We start from the raw sequence: 17,829 nt of genomic DNA, 5'->3' as shown, positions 1-17,829 counted from the left end.
CCCCAGCAGCGTGGGGGCTGCAGGCCCGGGGCGGTGTGCCCACTCCTGCACCTGGGATAGGGGCAGGAGGGAAGGGGAGGCCGTGGGCCAGGAGGGGGATGTGGGGGGCCAGGGGGTGCCCCTGTGAGGGGCACCCTGCACAGACCCGCCCCAGGCAGAGCCCCCCCAAGGGGCAGCACCCGCCTGTCCTGCAGAAGCTCACAGCACTTGGCTGAGTGGAGGTGGGGGGGTGGGACAGTGTGTGTGTGCGTGTGCTGGCTGTACACGTGTCAGTCTGTACAGATAAACCTATGTAGATGCTGAGAGCTGCAAGGTTTGTGTATCTGCGTGCAAACAGGCATACACACATGTAAGCAGACACAGAACTGCACAGCTACATGCATCTATAGGTATCTACACACATGTAAATACATGCACACAGATTACAAGCGTACGTACGTATATAATATACACAGCTATGTCTGTGCACTTACACCTGTGGCTGTAGGCTGGCAGAGATACGTATTTCTACATCTCCGTATGTCTGTAGGTACACATACACTCATATATCACATATCACATACATATGTACAGACATAAACATCTGTATGCATGTACACAGGTATATGCATGTATCTAAATGTGTACATATAGATGCACACAAATTAGAAATGTATATATGTAAATATGTGCATGGACATAACTGCAATCAAACGTACGTATGTAGGGATATCGTTATCAACACCTGAATATATACCCATACCTACACTTGTATCTTTTTATGTAAACCTATGTACAGAGTGCACATTTTTGTAGACATTAGATATGTATAGCTCAACCTCTGTACAGCAGCACACACCCTCTCTATATATTTAGATATGTGCACGTGCATGTGCGTAAATGCACGTGTTACTGTACGTGTGTGTATGAAAACAGACACAGCTGTGTATTTACATACCTCAAGCTAACCAATGCACCTATACCTATATCAATGCCCATTTACATATCAAACTATATATATGGCTTTTTATATACGTAATAGATGTGTGCATGCACACACGTATGGCTAGGCACACGTGTGAGTGGAAGGCGAGTGTGCAAGGGGCAGCAGCCGCTTCCTGTGCAGAGCTCACCTGGAGGGAGAGGGCTGGTGGGGGGCAGCCCCTTCCTGCATGTGGGTGTGTGCGCACATGGGTGTGTGTGCACACGTTATGCATGCTGGTGTGCACCCGTGTGGGGGGGATGCTGACAAGTGCTGGTTTGCCCCGGTGCTGCCGTTCGGGTCCAGGGCTGCTGTGCCAGTCTGTGGGCACATCCACGCTGCTCTGGTGCAAAGTGGGGGTTGCACCGTGGGGGGCAGCACTGTAGGGGAGCCCACGCGTGGGCTGTCTCTTGGGGTCGCCCTCTCCCAAGTCACTGAGCAGCTCACTTGCATCCCACCCCATTCCTATGGGCAGAAGGGCAGAGCTCCCCGCGCCAGGCTGCAGGCACATTGGCAGGGCTGGGGCGCAGCCGCCAGGCAAGTAACAACACTGCTCCTGCTTCCGTTTTACAGGATTTATTAAAACACAGAGAACATAAACCGAAACACACAGAGTACAAAGTAAATGTGAGTGTGTTGGTTACAGGTGCCATAAACCTCCTACGAAAGGTCATCACGGTGCAGTCAGTATCACAAAATAACAGCCCGCCAGGCATGAAGGCAAAAAGGCTTCCACCTCCCTGTGCCGGCCCGGAGCGGTTCCTGAACGCGCCCTCCTGTGCCCGCTCAGACCTCCTTCAGCTCCGGGCAGCCCACAGCCATGGAGGAACAGGGAAGGGGGCAGCCGAGGGCTCTGGCCCCTTCCTTTAGGGGGGTCCAAGGGGAGCCCCACCGCACCCGCTGGAGCTGGCACTGCACAGCACAACCCAGCCAGGGCGCACCCCGTGCCAAGCACCGCAGTGGCTGCAGCTGCTCCCTGACCTCTCTCCCCCCTGCAGCCTCCTCCTTCCCTCCTGGGCCTGCTCCGGGAGCCCCGCCACAGCACGGCGAAACCAGGCTGCAAGGAGAGGGGCACCAGGGCAGGGCTCAGCCACCTGCCTGGGGGGCCAGGGCAACATGAAAGGCCACGCACAGGCTCCTCTCCCCCTCCTCCTCCTCTTTACTCCCTCCCTCTGGCAGCGGCGGGCATGCACTTGCTCAAACACAAAGAAGACATAAAAATAGAACTCACAGGGAAGCTACCGAACAGGATTAAGCTTGGTGCCTAACGGTGAGCATGGAGGAACTGGACTAGAAACAGAGCTTCCAACAGGTCTCCCTTTAAATCTGATACATGTCAATAAAAACAGACATAAATACTGTTACTCTATATCCCTTCTTAACTCATCCCACATTTTCCAGACAAACTCTTCAAGTCTTCAATAAGAAAGTGCAAAAAATGTACAAGGAAATGAAATCCCCTTCAGAGCAGTTCTTGCGATGGTGGGGTCACATCGGGCAAAGCACACTCAAAGACGAGGGGGCACAGGCCTGCGGCAGGGTTCGCGTCCCACGGGCAGCACCGCTGGGCATCCCCCGCGCTGCTGTGGTGGTGCCGTCCCTCAGCAATTCCATGGCTCCTGCTCGCGGGCTGCAGAGTGGCCCGGGGGGCTGCTGAGGGGACAGAGAGGGGACTCACGGTCTGCTGGGCACACGGCTGGGAGCCACCACCACCCCAGGAGGCACCGCAGCACAGAGCCCTCTCACACCCCGTACAGACCCGCACGCATGCCAGTCCCGACACACGGAAGGAAGCAGTTTAAGCACAGCCTTACCTCAGGTGGAAACGGGAACTGCAGAAGAAAATCTTGGAAACGGCTAAATATCTATTGGTAAGAGAGAAAACAGCTTGCTTGCCCAGAGTCCTTTGAGTTTGTTCGTGGCCCACTAGAATTTGCCCCCTGACTTCCCCTGTCAGTGTCCTGTAGAAATCCCAACCTACCGGTCACATACGGTCCCAGAGGCATCTGACTGTAGTTAACAATCCCACCAGGCCCAGGACCTCGGAAATTCGGCCCAAAGTTGTTGTTGTAGATCTGGGAGGAACCAAAGGAGCCCTGAGGAAATAACGCGGTGAAACAGGCACTGTCATGGAACCCAGCGCACAGCCCCATCCTGCCCTCCACCCTGCCAAGGCCCAGCGCAGTGGCACAGAGCTCTGCAGTGCCACAGGACCAGGGCGCTCGCAGGGCAAGGCCAGGGAGCAGAGCTGGGGACAGAGCACACACCCTGGCCACTGACCTGCTGGACCGGGGGCTCACCCCCGCGGGTGGTGAGGCGGCTCAGGATGCTGCGCTCTGACATCTGCAGCCGCGCGGCCACGGGCGGGATGCGGGACAGCATGGAGGGCAGGCGCGTCACATCGGCCTTCATGTCGCTCAGCAGCTCCTCGAGCTGGTTCAGCACTGCAAGGCACACCCGCAGGCACTGAGCCGCGGCACCCCAGCCCCTGCCCCAGGGCACAGTGGGCAGCTGACAGTTCCAGCCGGCAGGAGCCCTGCGGGCAGCTGGCTCCCTCCCCACCGCACTACGTACCCTTGTGCAGGACAGCATTTGCAGGCTTGTTCCCAGCAAGGGACTCTTTGGAGAGATGCTGGTGGCTCTCAGCAAGGCACTCCACTTCAGCCAGACGGGCGTTCAGTGCCATGGCCGGGTGATTGGGGTCTTGAGTCATGTTGAGGTACGCAGCCCTTCGAAGCTGCTCCTCTATCACCAAGGCCTGCTCCAGCAACTGAGGGGTACAGGAGAGCAAGGATTCAGGACAGATTCAGGACAGCCCCAGTGTCACTCTGGAAGCTACAGCTGCCCACATGCCTACCACCCTCCCCAGCTGCCTGACCCCACCAAGCTCCTGGGGGAATCCCAAAGCAGGCCCAATCACACAGAGCATCCCAGAAAGAGATTTGGGGCTGCATTTTCACAGCACTGCAATTGTCAGGAGCAGGAACAGTGCCCAGTCCACTCCCAGGCACGAGCCCAGATTAGCCAGCCTGGTCTCACCACCCTCCAGAGCCAGTGAGTGCTCCCCTTCTTCCAGCCCTGCCCCTCGGGGAGTGCCTGGGTGCTCCTCTGTCTGCCACGAGTGTCTTACAAAACACTCAGCTGCCTCCTGCTCTGCTGCCAAGTGCTTTTCTGGCTCCATCCTTGCCGGAGGGGCTCTGCTGTGCCACTGGTATGGACTCACAAGCCCTGGACCTGTAACTTGCCTTGAACCGCCGGGCAAGGAACTTGTTCTTCATCTCGAGGTAGTTCCCCTTGTGTATCTCCGACTTGAAGGGCTCGTTCAGAATCACGTAGCGTGGGTCATTCTGGATGTCCTGCCAGCGGGCATAGCCGTGACTGGGCGCAGAGGAAGCGTCAAGGGAAGAACTGGCCAGTAGGCAGCACTTCTCGGTGACACCTCTCCAATCCCCTTCCCTGCTCCATCCCCTCCCCATTGCCCCAGCTTCCCTGCTCCCACTGCTCCACAGAGGTCTCCTCCCCCCGCAGCCTCCCCAGCACCCAAGACGGGGAGGCAGCTGCCCACAAAGCTAAAGGGTACGTGACAATTCCTGCCAACAGCCAGTAGTCGTGTCTGCGGTGCCAGATGTCATAGATCTTGCCGGAGGAGATGGCAGCTCTTTCCTCATTCTGCCACAGCGTGTGCAACTCTGCAGAAACAGGAGAGAGGCAGTCTGGTCAGCCAGCAGAGCTGCTGGGGACATTGCACGAGCACAGCAGGCAGTGTGAGCTAGGAGATTTCCCAGGCAGCCACGGGAACAATGCAGAACTGAGACATTCTGCCATGAGGCTGTAGAATGTTCAAGTTCACAGGCTCTTTTAAAACGCCTCGTCTCTTGCTATTTATTACCTGTAAAGCCACCATCAGCGATGTTGAACATGAATCTGAAGTTCACATTTCTGTAATCCTTCTTTCCATCCTCCTCTTCTTCTTTGTCACCGTTTTGCTGAGTCTCGCTTTGCTCCTTCTCTTCCACCTTGGTATCCTCTGCTAGGCAAACGCACAAAATTATGCCTGTCTAAATTTACTCAGCCAAAGACCGATCGGTGTCATCACTGCCCCATTAACTGCAAGAGGAACTCCCGACCAAAGTTGGGAAAACTACCAGCCCACTTTCTGCTCCACAGCTGCTGACCATCTCTCCTTTCCAGCAGCTCCTATTGTTTTCATGAGTACAGGCAGTGCCCACTCTAACAGGGTCTGGGGCTCACTAGCTTCTGAGCATCACCACAATGCATTAACTGCTGCAGGTGCTCACAGCTGTCCTCACCGACACCATGCAGACGCCTGCCCTTGCCTCTGTGCCAGCCACCTCCCTTCGAGACCTGCCCACCAGGGCACTTCACGCCACTTCTCTCGCAAAAGCCTCCTTGCACCTTACCTGGTTTGACTTCTTTGTCCTCCCCTTTACCAGGATTACTGTTGAACTCTGGCTTTTCCAAAGGCTTCTCTTTTTCTTGAATTCCCTCATCTGTAGAAGGGAACAGGATTATGAGAAAAACTTGACATGAAAATGCTCTTCAGGGAACAACATCTGGATACACTTTACCTTTTAGGGTAAAGGGTAAAGGAATTATATTGTATGTACATTCAAGTTGTTGAAAAAAAAAGCTTCAAACAATATTCTTCTGAATTTTATCAAGGGAATATATTTAACTTCCCCTGTTACTCCAGATATCTAGCGGAACACCTTATTATAAAAGAAAATACCCCCAAAATGAGCAGTTTGCATAACTTACTTTTGATTTGTTTTGATTTGCACATTATACTAAACTAATGCTTTGGTATTACAACGTAGATTACATTTGTGATAATGTTCTGTCATTATCTAAACAACAAACTGCAAGTTCAACGGAAAGACTTTTTGTCAGGAATTTCTGTAGGACATTGCGACATCCAGGTTTTCCACTGTGATTTGGAGAAGAGAAAAACCAAAGCAAGACGCCAGTGCCAGAGCTTCCCACCAGAGGGAAAGCCTGTCAGGAGCAATAGCATACCTCGGGCTGTCATGGTCATGCACCAGTGTCTGTGTGACTTTAGCTGAAGAATTTCTCCAGCACACATCAATGTCACTGGTAGGCGTCACAGCCCTCACAAATGTACCAAAGGCTGCTCAGAACGGAGCCTGCACTTGGGGATCACATTCTTCTGTGCCACAGAGACTCACCTTTCACTAAAGGTTCGGGAGAAGGCTCAGCCTTTTCACCCTCCTCTTGTTTCTCTTCCTTCAGTTTCTCTTTGCTTTCACAGCTTTCCTGGTGCTCTTCACTTTCCACCTTCTCAGCACCTACAGGCACCTTAATGCAAAGCATCCACACTTAGCCCAGCAGTCAGAGGGATGTGGTTTGTTTCCTGAGCAATGCTGCAGCATTTCCCAAGAAACCCATTACCCCAGCTCTACAGAGCCTGCTGGGCAGTGGTGTGGGCTTAGGTTCGTGACCAATTCACTTCCCACACTTCTTCCACAAGATTTTGTGTTTGTGTGGAAGTGAAGTCTCATCAGTCTGGATGGGAAAAGACTGCAGAAACTCATGGGAGCATGCAGCCGGGATATTCAAGGGCTGCTAATGCTGGCCTGGTTTCACAGATCTCAGCTCTTGCATGACTCCCTGAGCAGTGATAGCGTGAAATGTCTGTAACTTTGTACTCCAAAAAGGGGAAAGGTTAGAGCCCAGGAAAGAGAAGAGCACGTGTAGCACTCAGCCCAGCATTGCCCATTGCTCCAAGTTCCCAGGCAGGCCATGAAAAGGCCTCCCGGACGAGATGCTGAAAAAAGTCACCCTACCTGGCTGTCAGACACCTTCTTGGGTTTCTGCTCCACTTGTTCCTTTTCCTCTTGGAATCCAAGTTGTGTTTCTGTTTTTTCTGTAACCAGCAAAGCAAGGAAGCTGTTGACAGGAACCCCTGGACTTTGCCAGCTGCACAGTGCCAGGCAGATACCTGCAAAACCTTCTGACGCCTTGTTCCACCTCCCTTCCTAAGCCAGACCAAAGTCACAATCAGGCACATTTACCTGCAAGGGTAAGAGGTCCTGTGTGCATATGCGCTGGGCTGGCCGGGACGGGGGTGTTGGGATCTGAAGAAACAATCTCACTGGACTTCTTGCTCTCTGGGCCTTCAAGAATCAGATCTGGGGTGCTGTACTTCCCGTTGACATGCTCAAACTCCTGGACCTGGGGCAGATGCATGCCATCAAGTCAAACACAGATGGGCGGCAGCACAGTAACAGCCAGTCTCAGGGCACTTTTGTGCCTGCCAGTGGTGGCACACTTTGCTGAGCAGCAGATGCCCCTGTCCACAGCAGCATGGGCTGTCCGTACCCTGCTGCTCTCCAGACTCCCGGGTCTCAGCAGCACCTCCACCAGCTGCCTTGCACCAGTCCCGCCCTGCCCAAGGCAGCAGACACTGTGCTTACAAAGAAAGCTCCCCGTGTTCCAGCAGGTCTGCTGCAGCCATGGTGGCTTTGCAGACATGAGGGAGAAGTACTGAGTTACACTACAGACACGGCTCCAGGGCAGGGGCAGGGACGCGACAGAACGGCAGCATGCTGGTGACCATGCCAGTGCTCACACAAAGCCTCTGCACACATGCAGGGTGAGCTGTACCAGGCTGCTGAGAGTGCTCATGCAGTGAGTTTACAGCCCTAGCCTCTGGGGCCTCTCTGCCCTCTCCCTTTTCCACAGAGCCTCTCCTTTATGTCCCATCCCTTAGGCTGGGATTTCCCACTCTCCCTACCCAGCAAAGTAACAGTGCTCAAGACAGCCAAAAACAAGTGCTGTCACCCTCAGCATTTGCCTTTCCTCATTGCCACAGGGGGACCACTTCTCTGATCACCTAAAGGACTCCTTGGGACAACTCAGTGTCTCCCTTGTCAATACATGGATTATGATGTGGGGAACCATACTGATGAAAAAGGAAACTCAGCAATGGATTTGGCAAGCAATCCGCCACTTGCAATCTGTGGATGTCCAATTCTGCAAGACAGTTGAGCATACATCTCCTCCTCTATATACCTGACTAACTGCTGGTATCTGTGGGGTCAGCACATGCCTGGGATTAGCCACACAATAGAGAAACTAGCTGAGTTCAGTCCCAAGTCAAGGCTGGACGTCTCTCTAAAATACATGCTTTGGTTCAACAAGATGCTGGGCACAATGCAAGACTCTGCAAGTGAAAATCTCTGGCCTGTACAGTACAGGAGGTCTGAGAGGTGACCATAACAGCCCCATCTGAAATGAAAAAAAAAAAAAAACTACAAATCTAAGATTGTTTGCAAGTTCAAAATGTGATTTTCTCATGATTTTTTTTGCCAAGTGTGCACTTTACCTCCAACTGACCTAGATCACTAAAATACCACAGACAGAGCTGTGGTATTCCCACCTAGTCTGGAGCAAACTGAAGCCTAGAAGAGCCTCTTTTCCTAACTTTTCTAGCCCAGTGCTGCAGACCCTGTATGTTCAGGCTGCTTTACAGGCAGATTGACTAAGTAGCAGGATCACCACACCCATCCTGCCAGGGATTTGACCCCATTGCGCTGAGACTCACAGCTGCGGGGAGGCTGAACAAATCTCCAACGTGATTTCTTTTTTTGTCACCCAGACTATGAAATGCCTCTCATCCTACATGCCTTCAGGAGAAAGAAGTGGCAAGATTTGAAAGGCAGTTTGCATTACCATCACATATATCTGTGACAAGATGTGCATGGAGTCTTGGAGATTCAGTCAGGGGATCCCTGGCAAGAAGGCATTTACCAGCTAATGAAACCCCCAAGTGTCCAGAACATACCTGAAACAGCACATTTAAAATTTTACTCACCCACCTTCTTCCTTACTAGTGACATAACTCCTATCCGAGTCAGCACGTGCTGCCGTGAAAGCCCTTCCCGGGGAACGCCATCTGCAAAGGTTTCAGCACCATCTGCTCCAGGTTCACATAAATGTCTCATGAACAGAGAGACGTACGCCCTGCAGAAGAAAAGCAAAAGCGTGGTCTAGCCTGGACCACAACCCCCCTGCTGAGCAAAGCATGCAAACTGTCTGCTTTCACCAGAGGGCAAGGGCAGAGTTCCACCACCAGACACATGGCAGGAAGAAACTGCGTGTAACAAACCCAGTGCAGAGCCTGGGACAGACCTCACCACGCCTGCCTGGGACCACTGTACCTGAACTCTTTCTCGCTCTTCCCTCGCAGATCCCGGACCAGCCAGTGAGAGTTGAAGGCATCCTGGGGCGGCATGCCCCACCGCATGATAGCGTTCAGGAAAGCCTTGCGCTGACGGGCATTGAACCCGAGAACCTGCAGGGAGCAGACGTGTCACTGTGATCATAATGTGGCCTTGAAAATAGGTGGCAGCTCAGAGCCTCACAGCTGTTCCACATGCTGAACCAGGACTGTTGCTGGTGACCCAGCACGAATGAGAACAGACAGACATCAGACGTGCTCTGGCCAGTGCTGACACTCACCTCAATATTCCCCCCAACTCTTGCCAGCAAAGGAGGGAGAGGTTTGTCTCGGTCACTCTTCAGCTGTCTTCGTGATTGTCTCCTGCCACCTAGAGTCAAGCAGCCTAAGTGATGAACATGCCCAGCCAACAAGGAAGGATGGTCAAAGTGCAGATGCTGATGGCCCTGTGCTCCAAGCTTCCTGTACTCCCTCCTGATGGGAACAGAACCTGCACAGACCAACAGCCAAGGGTGCAGAGTCCCCTTCACCCATCGTGCTGGCCTCCCCAAGCTAGGGGCACTCTTCAGCACCTACCAGGCAAGGGAATACCATGCCTGTTACTCTTGTGGTCTAGATCCTTCTACAGCAAGGACCAGACCAAGGTCTTGCAACAGCCAGTGAGCAGAAGAGCGGGTCATGTTTCCTGCCCTGGAAATCACCTCACCTCACAGGGTGAGCTGGAATACCTCCCTCAGAACGGAGGCTATGAAGCAAGCCAGTCCCTCCAGCCCAGACATTCCTGTTGCATTGGAGTGCCAGCCAGCCCCAGATCATAGGCTACCACTGAAGGTCCTGCAGAGCCAAATACTGTGGAGTATCAAATGATTTAACTCACTCTGACCTTCTGGTCTTTCTTCAAAGTCTTCATCCTCATCCTCGGAGCCAATGGAGTACTCAGACTGGTTGTCAGAGAGCTCGTCCTGCCACTCTGCAGACCACAAGGGAGGCAAGGTTAGCAGAGAAGACTCTGCAAGCCTGCCCCAGAGGGACAGCAGGACAGGTGAGAGTCTGCCCACAAACTGGTGCAACCAGCATTCAGCAGAAGGCAGCAAGAGAGAAAGACACAACAATAAACAGGAAATCACAGTCTCAGCTATTCCAGAACTATTATTATCCTATACAGAAATATATATATATAAATATTTTGTCTACGGACATGTTTTTTCCTAAATTCTTCCTGTAAAAACAGTTACAGACAAAAAAAAAGTTTCAGAATTTGGGAAGCACAGATCCATGCAGTCTATCAAACTGCAGAGAAATGCTGAGCACCGAAATACAGCCACTATGTTCACGGGAGAACCTCTCTGTGCAATTCTTGAGAAGCAAGCCCGCAGGGCCTGCTACCAACCCCTGAGCCCATGTGGCAGCTGAGCAGTCGAGGCCGTACCTTGGTCCTCCTGCGAGGCATCGTTGTAATTGACCTGCTTGCGGATTCTCTTCCCTTTCCCCAGGTTCCTGGCCAGATCTTCCTGCTGCTGCTCATAGTGGTGCCGCAGTAGCTTCTCCCAGTAGTCAGGGTCCACATTCTCCTCTTGCTTGATGATCTCACGTTCCACCTCCTCCTGCAAAGCAAAAGACAAGATGTTTGAGACGGGAGCTGCAGACCTCCCCACACTGCACTGCTGCCTGTCTTCTAACTGCACTCCAGGGAAAGAGGAAGGGAGGGCACTGAGCCATTTGCCAGCCATCTGTACCTAGAAATAGCCCCTACAAACATTGCCATCCACCCTGCTCTGCAGGGCCTGTGCTCGAGTCTAGGGAACAATCACAGATGTGCAGAGATTTCCCAGAATAGCAGCCTACTATAGACTTGGGAGACAGATGAAGGAAGTCAGTTAACTACTGGGAAAATAAAAGACAGCAATACAGTACATAAGCAGCACCATGCCTGCTCTCAGTCTCCAGGGAACAGCCTTCAGAGGGACAGAACGAAGTGCCCACGTGCTGGTGGCAATATCGCATCCTGCAGCTGTGGGAACAACCAGCAGAGCTATCTCACAGGGAAGGGACCCAACACCAAGAACGTATCCATCCATGTGGCCATTTCACAGCTCCTTGGGTTCCTGGGAGACCCAGCCCACCAGCACCTGGATATCCTTATTGCTTCCATCTTAAACCTCAGTCCCCTACAATCTCCTTTTTCCGATGGGAAAGGAGGCCCAGAGAAACCCGAGTAGTACTGAGAGTCCGTAACAGGTCAGAGAACCACTGCAGAGAAGCACTTGCAAGAACAGGAAAGGGAGAAGACACACATGGAGGGACACACACAGGGATGTGATTATAAGACATGATACTAATCACATTACCACACCATCCTCTTCTCTCACAACATACTGGGCCACTTTAAAGGAGCTCAGATACTCGTTCATGTTCTGCAACTCAGTGTCATCAGTTGCATCCTGGTTTCGGTCGAGAAGCTTAGAGATAGCAGCATCGTCATAGTGGATCACACTGCTGTCATCCACATCCTTATTGTCACCTGGAAAGCAAAGGGCAGGGAACAGAAGGCAGATCACCACGCCTGCCTCCAGAGACAGGCAAGCTCAGGTTGGACACAGGGCCGAGTCGCCCCAGCAGTGGGGGCTACAGACCTGGAGGGGTGCCACCATGCTTTTTTTTCATGCCAGGAGTCACCGCACCCCCTTTGGTTGACAGAGTGTCAGAGAAAGGGGTGACAGCATCCGGCATGGCGATCCGCTGTCCCTGAGACACCATGCCTGCAAGCGTAAGAACCCAGGAGTGAGCCCCGGAAGCCCAGACAGGGATCTGCCTCGCTCAGAGCACCCCCAGCTCCCTCCCAACCTCACCTTCCACATCATCCTTGAAGAGCTCTTCTGTCCCGAACTTGAGGATGTCATCCAGCTCCTGCTTGGTCATGGAGCCTGACTTTGAGCCAAGCCCAGGACGGACAACCAAGTGGGTGAGCATCATCTTCCTTTTGGCCACCTGGGTGATACGCTCTTCCACGGATGCTCTTGTCACAAAGCGGTAGATCATCACCTTCTTGTTCTGCCCGATGCGGTGAGCTCTGCTGAACGCCTGCAGGCGGAGAACAAAGCTGCAGAGCAGCTCATTCACAGTCAGCCCGATCAGTGACTCCAGCCTGGCCCCAGACCCCAGCTGGAGGAGCCCCTCTCTCCCAGAAGTGAGGTCCCCAGTGCTGAAGACAAGGCTGGGAACTGCTCCCCGCTGCTGTCGAGGATGGCACGTCACCACACCATACAAGGAGGCCAAGTATCTGATCCCTCCAGGGCACAAAAGGCACCAGCAAGAGCAAACTTCAATTCAGCATACAGCTGCTTTAGGGTGGTGGAGCAAAAGAGGCTCCTCAGAGACAACCTGAAGCCTTTGTAGGAGTTCTCCTTCCCCCTCCACTGACCGCAGGCAAACCAGATCCCTAACGCAGACCTGTAACCGAAGGGTCTGAAGGCAGGCAGTGTAGAGATGTTCCTCCTACGAACCCTCTAACTGCAGATTCACCAGGCCCTTACTTCTCCTTCACGACCCTGTACCAGCATACCCTCTTGCCAAAGACTCAGGGAAAGGAAATGCTGGCACAGATGGGCAACTCTGGAGAGGATCCAGCCAGGATACATGGGAAGGAAAAGCATTCGCCTTCACTTTTCCATCATTTTTAGAGGCACTTGCTGCTCAGCCTCTCCAGCTGCCATTTCCCATTGGTGGTCAGTCATTAGCTACTGTTCACCAGAGGCTTTTGAAAACACAAGTGGAAGGTCCCCAAAACAGGAGGAGACACCTGGTTGCAAACAAGCAGCAGGAGAGAACAAGAAGCCTGTGGAAGAAAGCCAGTTTTATGCCCAGTCCTACCCCACACCACAGACAGGCCAGGCCAAGGCCAGCAGTAGTGGGAAGGGGGCTCCCGAACAGAAATGTGCCCTGCAAACACTGCAGGTGTCAGCAGCTCATTTCAGTGGGCAGAATGCAGAAACAGAGGGCCCAGACAGAAAGGTACTTACTATACTGGAAGGAAAAGAAAAAGCAATAAACCTGGATGTCATTGTGGGGATTCCAGTCAGAATCATAAATAATGACCGTGTCGGCTGTAGCAAGGTTTATGCCCAGACCACCGGCGCGGGTAGAGAGGAGAAAGCAGAACTGCTGAGCACCAGGAGCTGAGAAAGACAAACCCACAGGTGGTAAAAGGTGAGACAGAGAGGAGCTTGGCTTACTTGGAAAAGTGCAGTACTGTGCTTGAGTTATAAAACATCAGGAATCATCACTCTAAGCCAACAAGCAGCAGGCATGGAAGGCGAGGAGTAAAAATATATCACTGCCTGGAAATCAGTTATTGGAGAAAATACAGCTCCAGACCTGAAGGGGAAGCTCTGCAGTCTACTGAGGCCTTGAAGGGAAACGCAGATGTCTTTTAAGCCAAACAGGCTGTCATTACCAGGCTCGGACACAACTGGAGGGGCTTAACCACGTGGTAGGAACAGCCCCATGCTGATCATCAGGACTCTGAATTTTCAGAGAGCTGCACGACAGACATGCATGCAACCCCACACACCAGCGAGCGGGGGCTCTTCAGGCACAGGCAGCCTGATCCTGCTGCTGGCTGCTGCCGTAAATCCACCCCAGCATGCACTGCCTGCACCTGCTCCTCCAAGGGAAGAAAAGCAAGTACCATTAAACCTGTCTATGGCTTCCTGGCGCAAGCCTCCGGTGATGCCCCCATCTATCCGCTCGTACTTGTAGCCTTCGTACTCCAGGAAGTCCTCCAGCAAGTCCAGCATCTTCGTCATCTGCAGGACGAGGCAACCATGGTGTGAGCAGCTCTGCACGGCCCACGCAGGACCCTGTGCCGCAGAGAGCCTGCCCATGCCCAGGGCTGGGGGACACTGCTGCAAACAGCAGCACCCCGAGGCACTCCCCACATCCCGTGTGCCCTGGAGCCACTGCCAGGCTCTTGCCCACAGCCATGGTGGTCACGGTGGGCAGCAGTCCTGCAAGCAGCAGGGTACTGCAGAGCAGCAGCTCTCACGTCTCATCCTCTAGAGGCACCTTTGACAACATGAGGGCGTTATGTCTGAGTGGCCTTCCCCCAGGGGAAGTGCTATTACTGCTCTCTCTTTTATCCACAGACAAAAAGAGGTTTTAAACATTACAGGGACTCCCTCAGGAGAGAGATGAATGCAGTCCATCCACCGTGACTGCCAAGGTGTCACGCTGTGATATAAGCTGTCGGCAGCTCTTCCACCTATCTCTATCTGTACCTAACATAAAATTCTCATATAGAACAAAAAAATCCTTCAGCAATTTTTTAAGGTTCCTCACCAGCCCTTCCACACTGCTCACCTGGGAGAAGATCAGAACTCTGTGACCCCCATCCCGCAACTTCTTCAGCATCTTTTGGAGCAGCATCAGTTTCCCAGAAGATTTAACCAAAGAATTCCCATCATAAGATCCATTGGGCAGAACCGGAGCCTCCTGTGAAGACATTCTGGTTAGCCCTGAGAAAAACATTCAGTAACTTCAGGGAGAAATTCACACGCATTGCAAAGACAAAATATTTGTATCAAATCACTCACACCAAAACCCACACCTTTAACCAGAGACAGATCATGGAAACAACCCCACTGAGGGATTACACACAACACACAGTGCAAATAAAGTTCACGTACCACAGCAGCCACAGGGAAGAGGTACGGGTGATTACAGCACTTCTTCAGATCCATCATGATGTTGAGCAGTGAGACCTGGTTCCCTCCACCTTTTGAATTCAGGGCTTCAAAATTCCTTGTCAGTATGAACTTGTAGTACTTCCTGCACAGATGGGGATGGGAAAGACACTGGTATTATGGGCCTGGCAAAAATCAGATGGCACCAACAAACTCCAATTAAGTCAAGGGAGCCCAAAAGGGATAGTTGGTACAGGGACTTTTTTTCTTAACAATGGTTCAGCATCCCCAGCCTGGGGCCAGGTCTGTTCGGCTGTTCTGATGACACCACAGCCCCTGGAAGTGGGATGGGATCGGGGGCACAGCAGCCAGGAATGCTCCCTGCTGCTGGGTGTTTGTGGAGCTTTGCCCAATGGTGACAGCAAGAAGCAACTCGCCTTTCCCTGCAAGACAGCCTGCCGTGTAACAAACTCCTCCTGCAGAGCAGCTGGGACTACATGGAGCCCCATTTAGCCAGACTGAGCCCTCCCCAGTGGCACATAAAAGACTCCAGCTCTTCTCACAGTGGGTCTGGTAACGGAGGGGTTTCTCTGACCCATCGAGCCCACTGCCACCTCGTGCTACAGACAGACGAGGCAGCAGGAGAGAAGGCAGCCACACTGCCCCAGGGGAGCCAGGCACAGCCTGCTGCGATGTTGTTACTCACTTCTGCATTTGGCTCAGCTCCACTCTCACTATCAGCTCCGTCTTGGCCGGCATGTTCTTGAACACATCCGCCTTGAGCCGCCGCAGCATGTGGGGACCCAGCAGGTCATGGAGCTTTTTGATCTGGTCCTCCTTGGAGATGTCTGCAAACTCCTCCAAGAACCCTTCCAGGTTACTGTGAAAGCAGCCACAACACAGCACTAAGCAAAAGGGACATGCAAGGGTAAAGAAATCTGTTTCTTTGTGATTTAAACACAAATGAAAAGCTGTTATTGCATACAATGCTGTAACGCTCCTGTGCCTGTATCTGAGCAGAGCTAAAGCACAAGTAACCCAAAATACCACTGTCTCCACAGAGAGAGGGAAACAAATCTCCTGACTGACAGGAAAGCAGTACCTACACACAGGGCCCAAAAAGTAGTATTCAACACGAATAAAATCTCTGTGTGGCTGTTATGGCCAACCACTGGGACAATGTGCTTTGCCAATGACCTGCCACGCAGATCAGTGACATTTGCTCAGCAGTAATTGCATCCAGACACTACCAAACAGACAGCAGCCCTGGAAAGCCCCACTGGCCAACAAAGATCACATCCAGGCTGTTCTTCCTTTCCAGAGAGAGAACTTGTGCAACTTACTTAAACCTCTCAGGAGTCAGGAAATTGAGCAAGTGGAAGAGCTCTTCCAAGTTGTTCTGGAGTGGAGTCCCGGTGAGCAGCAGCTTGTAATCAATCTTGTAGCTATTTAATACTCTAAAGAACTTGGAAAAGAAATCACCTTAAGTTAAAAGAACTCTGAGGAACTGACACATCATCTGGGAACTCTTGGATCTGCAGAGTGCATACATGGAAACTCGGCAGTGACCTCTCCCCCCTACCAGGCATGCAAAGCCAGACCCCAGCCTGCATGCCCTGCTCAGAGCCATCCCCACTTATTCAAAAAAAAAAAAAAAAGCATTTTTTTTCAAAAATCAAAACAAAATAAAACGCTTCACTATGTGTTCTGCTTAAAAAGCACCAATGGCTTCTATGGCTTCTCCCCTTCATTTAAAACAACCAACCTCGCATCTTTTGCAGGCAGAGCTGGAGCACCGAACATAAAACATGTGAAACTCCTGAGTGCCTCAGACACTTCCCTGCCTGTCTGCCTGCTGGCTCCATGCTGCTGCAGGGGCAAGCAGAGCTCTTCAGCCTGTGCTTCATCCACCAGCAGGCAGGCTCACTGCCCCGAGCCTGCTGCTGGCACCACCAGCCAGGCTGCCACCTAGCTCACTACTGATGGCTCTCTAATGCGAGAGGGCATTAAGAGAGAGAAATCCCACTGAAACATGCCCTGGGCAGAGCCTGTGCAAGCTGAGGACATCTTTCATCCCAAGCAGCAGAGTGCAGAGCAAGAGACTGGCTGTGCGGGGGGCATTGTACCTCTGGAGCAACAGCAGCAGCACTGGGTTGGAAGAATTGCTCACAAATGTCTGCTACCTACTTTGGACTGGTTGTTCTTCAGCCTGTGTGCTTCATCCACCACCAGACAGGCCCACTCTATCGAGCCCAGCACCGCCTGGTCAATGGTGATCAGCTCGTAGGAGGTGAGCAGGACATGGAACTTGATTTGGGCTTCCTTCTGGAGGAGCAGAGAAAGAGAAAAGCCAGGTTACAAGAGGGCAGGAAATGGGACAGCCTCCACCTGTGGTGCTGCTGCAAGTGACACCAGTTGTAACCCAAAGAGAAAAACGGGGGCTGCTTGTACTGCACTGCAATGGCATCAGCAGCAGGGCCCAGGCATAAGTCACTCCAGCAGAACCTATACCCATCTGAACATTAGAATGAAGCAGGGGATTACAGAAACGGAAAAAGGTCTGGCAGAAGTCTTCACAGCCCATCGTACATCTACATTTATAAATGCCGTCAGCTTCTCCCTTTGGAAAACAGCTGATCAGGGACCTTAGACACCTCCCTCTCTGGATGTCAGTCTGCTCCCCTCCCTTCGTACCGACAGTGAAAACAGGGGCAGCATGCAGACTTAGCCCCCACCTTCATCCGGAAGACCTTCTTTCCACTGCGGATGGCATTGTCTTCGAAAGAGAACTCATTTTCCCGGATGACCGACCGGCTTTCTTTGTCCCCTGTGTAGGTCACGACGTAGAAGTCAGGCGCCCACATCTCAAACTCACGCTCCCAGTTGATGATGGTGGAGAGCGGGGCACTGACCAGGTACGGCCCTTTCGAGTGGCCCTGCTCAGGGAGACAAAGCCCAAGCTGTTC

The 17,829-nt window shown here is 52.5% G+C and overlaps 1 protein-coding gene across 7 annotated transcripts in view; it reads right to left on the bottom strand.

The window, feature by feature from the left end:
* Positions 1-2,116: 2,116 nt before the first annotated feature.
* The window catches only part of CHD5 (chromodomain helicase DNA binding protein 5), a 35,159-nt gene continuing 19,446 nt past the window's right edge, over positions 2,117-17,829 (bottom strand). For 3 of the 7 annotated variants that reach the window (XM_035344791.1, XM_035344794.1, XM_035344796.1), the window contains 28 exons: positions 17,599-17,799; positions 17,051-17,188; positions 16,207-16,328; positions 15,570-15,743; positions 14,867-15,008; positions 14,541-14,672; positions 13,870-13,987; positions 13,233-13,357; positions 12,032-12,263; positions 11,816-11,941; positions 11,531-11,703; positions 10,612-10,786; positions 10,060-10,152; positions 9,464-9,552; positions 9,163-9,296; positions 8,821-8,965; positions 7,015-7,174; positions 6,787-6,866; positions 6,169-6,298; positions 5,383-5,472; positions 4,851-4,991; positions 4,542-4,650; positions 4,207-4,339; positions 3,536-3,731; positions 3,242-3,405; positions 2,943-3,057; positions 2,776-2,826; positions 2,117-2,614 (listed from right to left, as the gene is read on the bottom strand). In XM_035344791.1, coding sequence (XP_035200682.1) covers positions 2,819-2,826; positions 2,943-3,057; positions 3,242-3,405; positions 3,536-3,731; positions 4,207-4,339; positions 4,542-4,650; positions 4,851-4,991; positions 5,383-5,472; positions 6,169-6,298; positions 6,787-6,866; positions 7,015-7,174; positions 8,821-8,965; positions 9,163-9,296; positions 9,464-9,552; positions 10,060-10,152; positions 10,612-10,786; positions 11,531-11,703; positions 11,816-11,941; positions 12,032-12,263; positions 13,233-13,357; positions 13,870-13,987; positions 14,541-14,672; positions 14,867-15,008; positions 15,570-15,743; positions 16,207-16,328; positions 17,051-17,188; positions 17,599-17,799 — 3,645 coding nt within the window. In that variant the 3' untranslated portion in view covers positions 2,117-2,614; positions 2,776-2,818. The remainder of the gene's footprint in view (positions 2,615-2,775; positions 2,827-2,942; positions 3,058-3,241; positions 3,406-3,535; positions 3,732-4,206; positions 4,340-4,541; positions 4,651-4,850; positions 4,992-5,382; positions 5,473-6,168; positions 6,299-6,786; positions 6,867-7,014; positions 7,175-8,820; positions 8,966-9,162; positions 9,297-9,463; positions 9,553-10,059; positions 10,153-10,611; positions 10,787-11,530; positions 11,704-11,815; positions 11,942-12,031; positions 12,264-13,232; positions 13,358-13,869; positions 13,988-14,540; positions 14,673-14,866; positions 15,009-15,569; positions 15,744-16,206; positions 16,329-17,050; positions 17,189-17,598; positions 17,800-17,829) is intronic. The other 4 variants (XM_035344795.1, XM_035344792.1, XM_035344793.1 and 1 more) reach the window with 4 other exon arrangements.

This window comes from Oxyura jamaicensis, chromosome 21 (genome assembly GCF_011077185.1).
Source record: "Oxyura jamaicensis isolate SHBP4307 breed ruddy duck chromosome 21, BPBGC_Ojam_1.0, whole genome shotgun sequence".
Lineage (NCBI taxonomy): Eukaryota > Metazoa > Chordata > Aves > Anseriformes > Anatidae > Oxyura > Oxyura jamaicensis.
The sequence above is the reverse complement of the archived record's forward strand: the minus strand, read 5'-3'. Positions and strand labels throughout refer to the sequence as shown.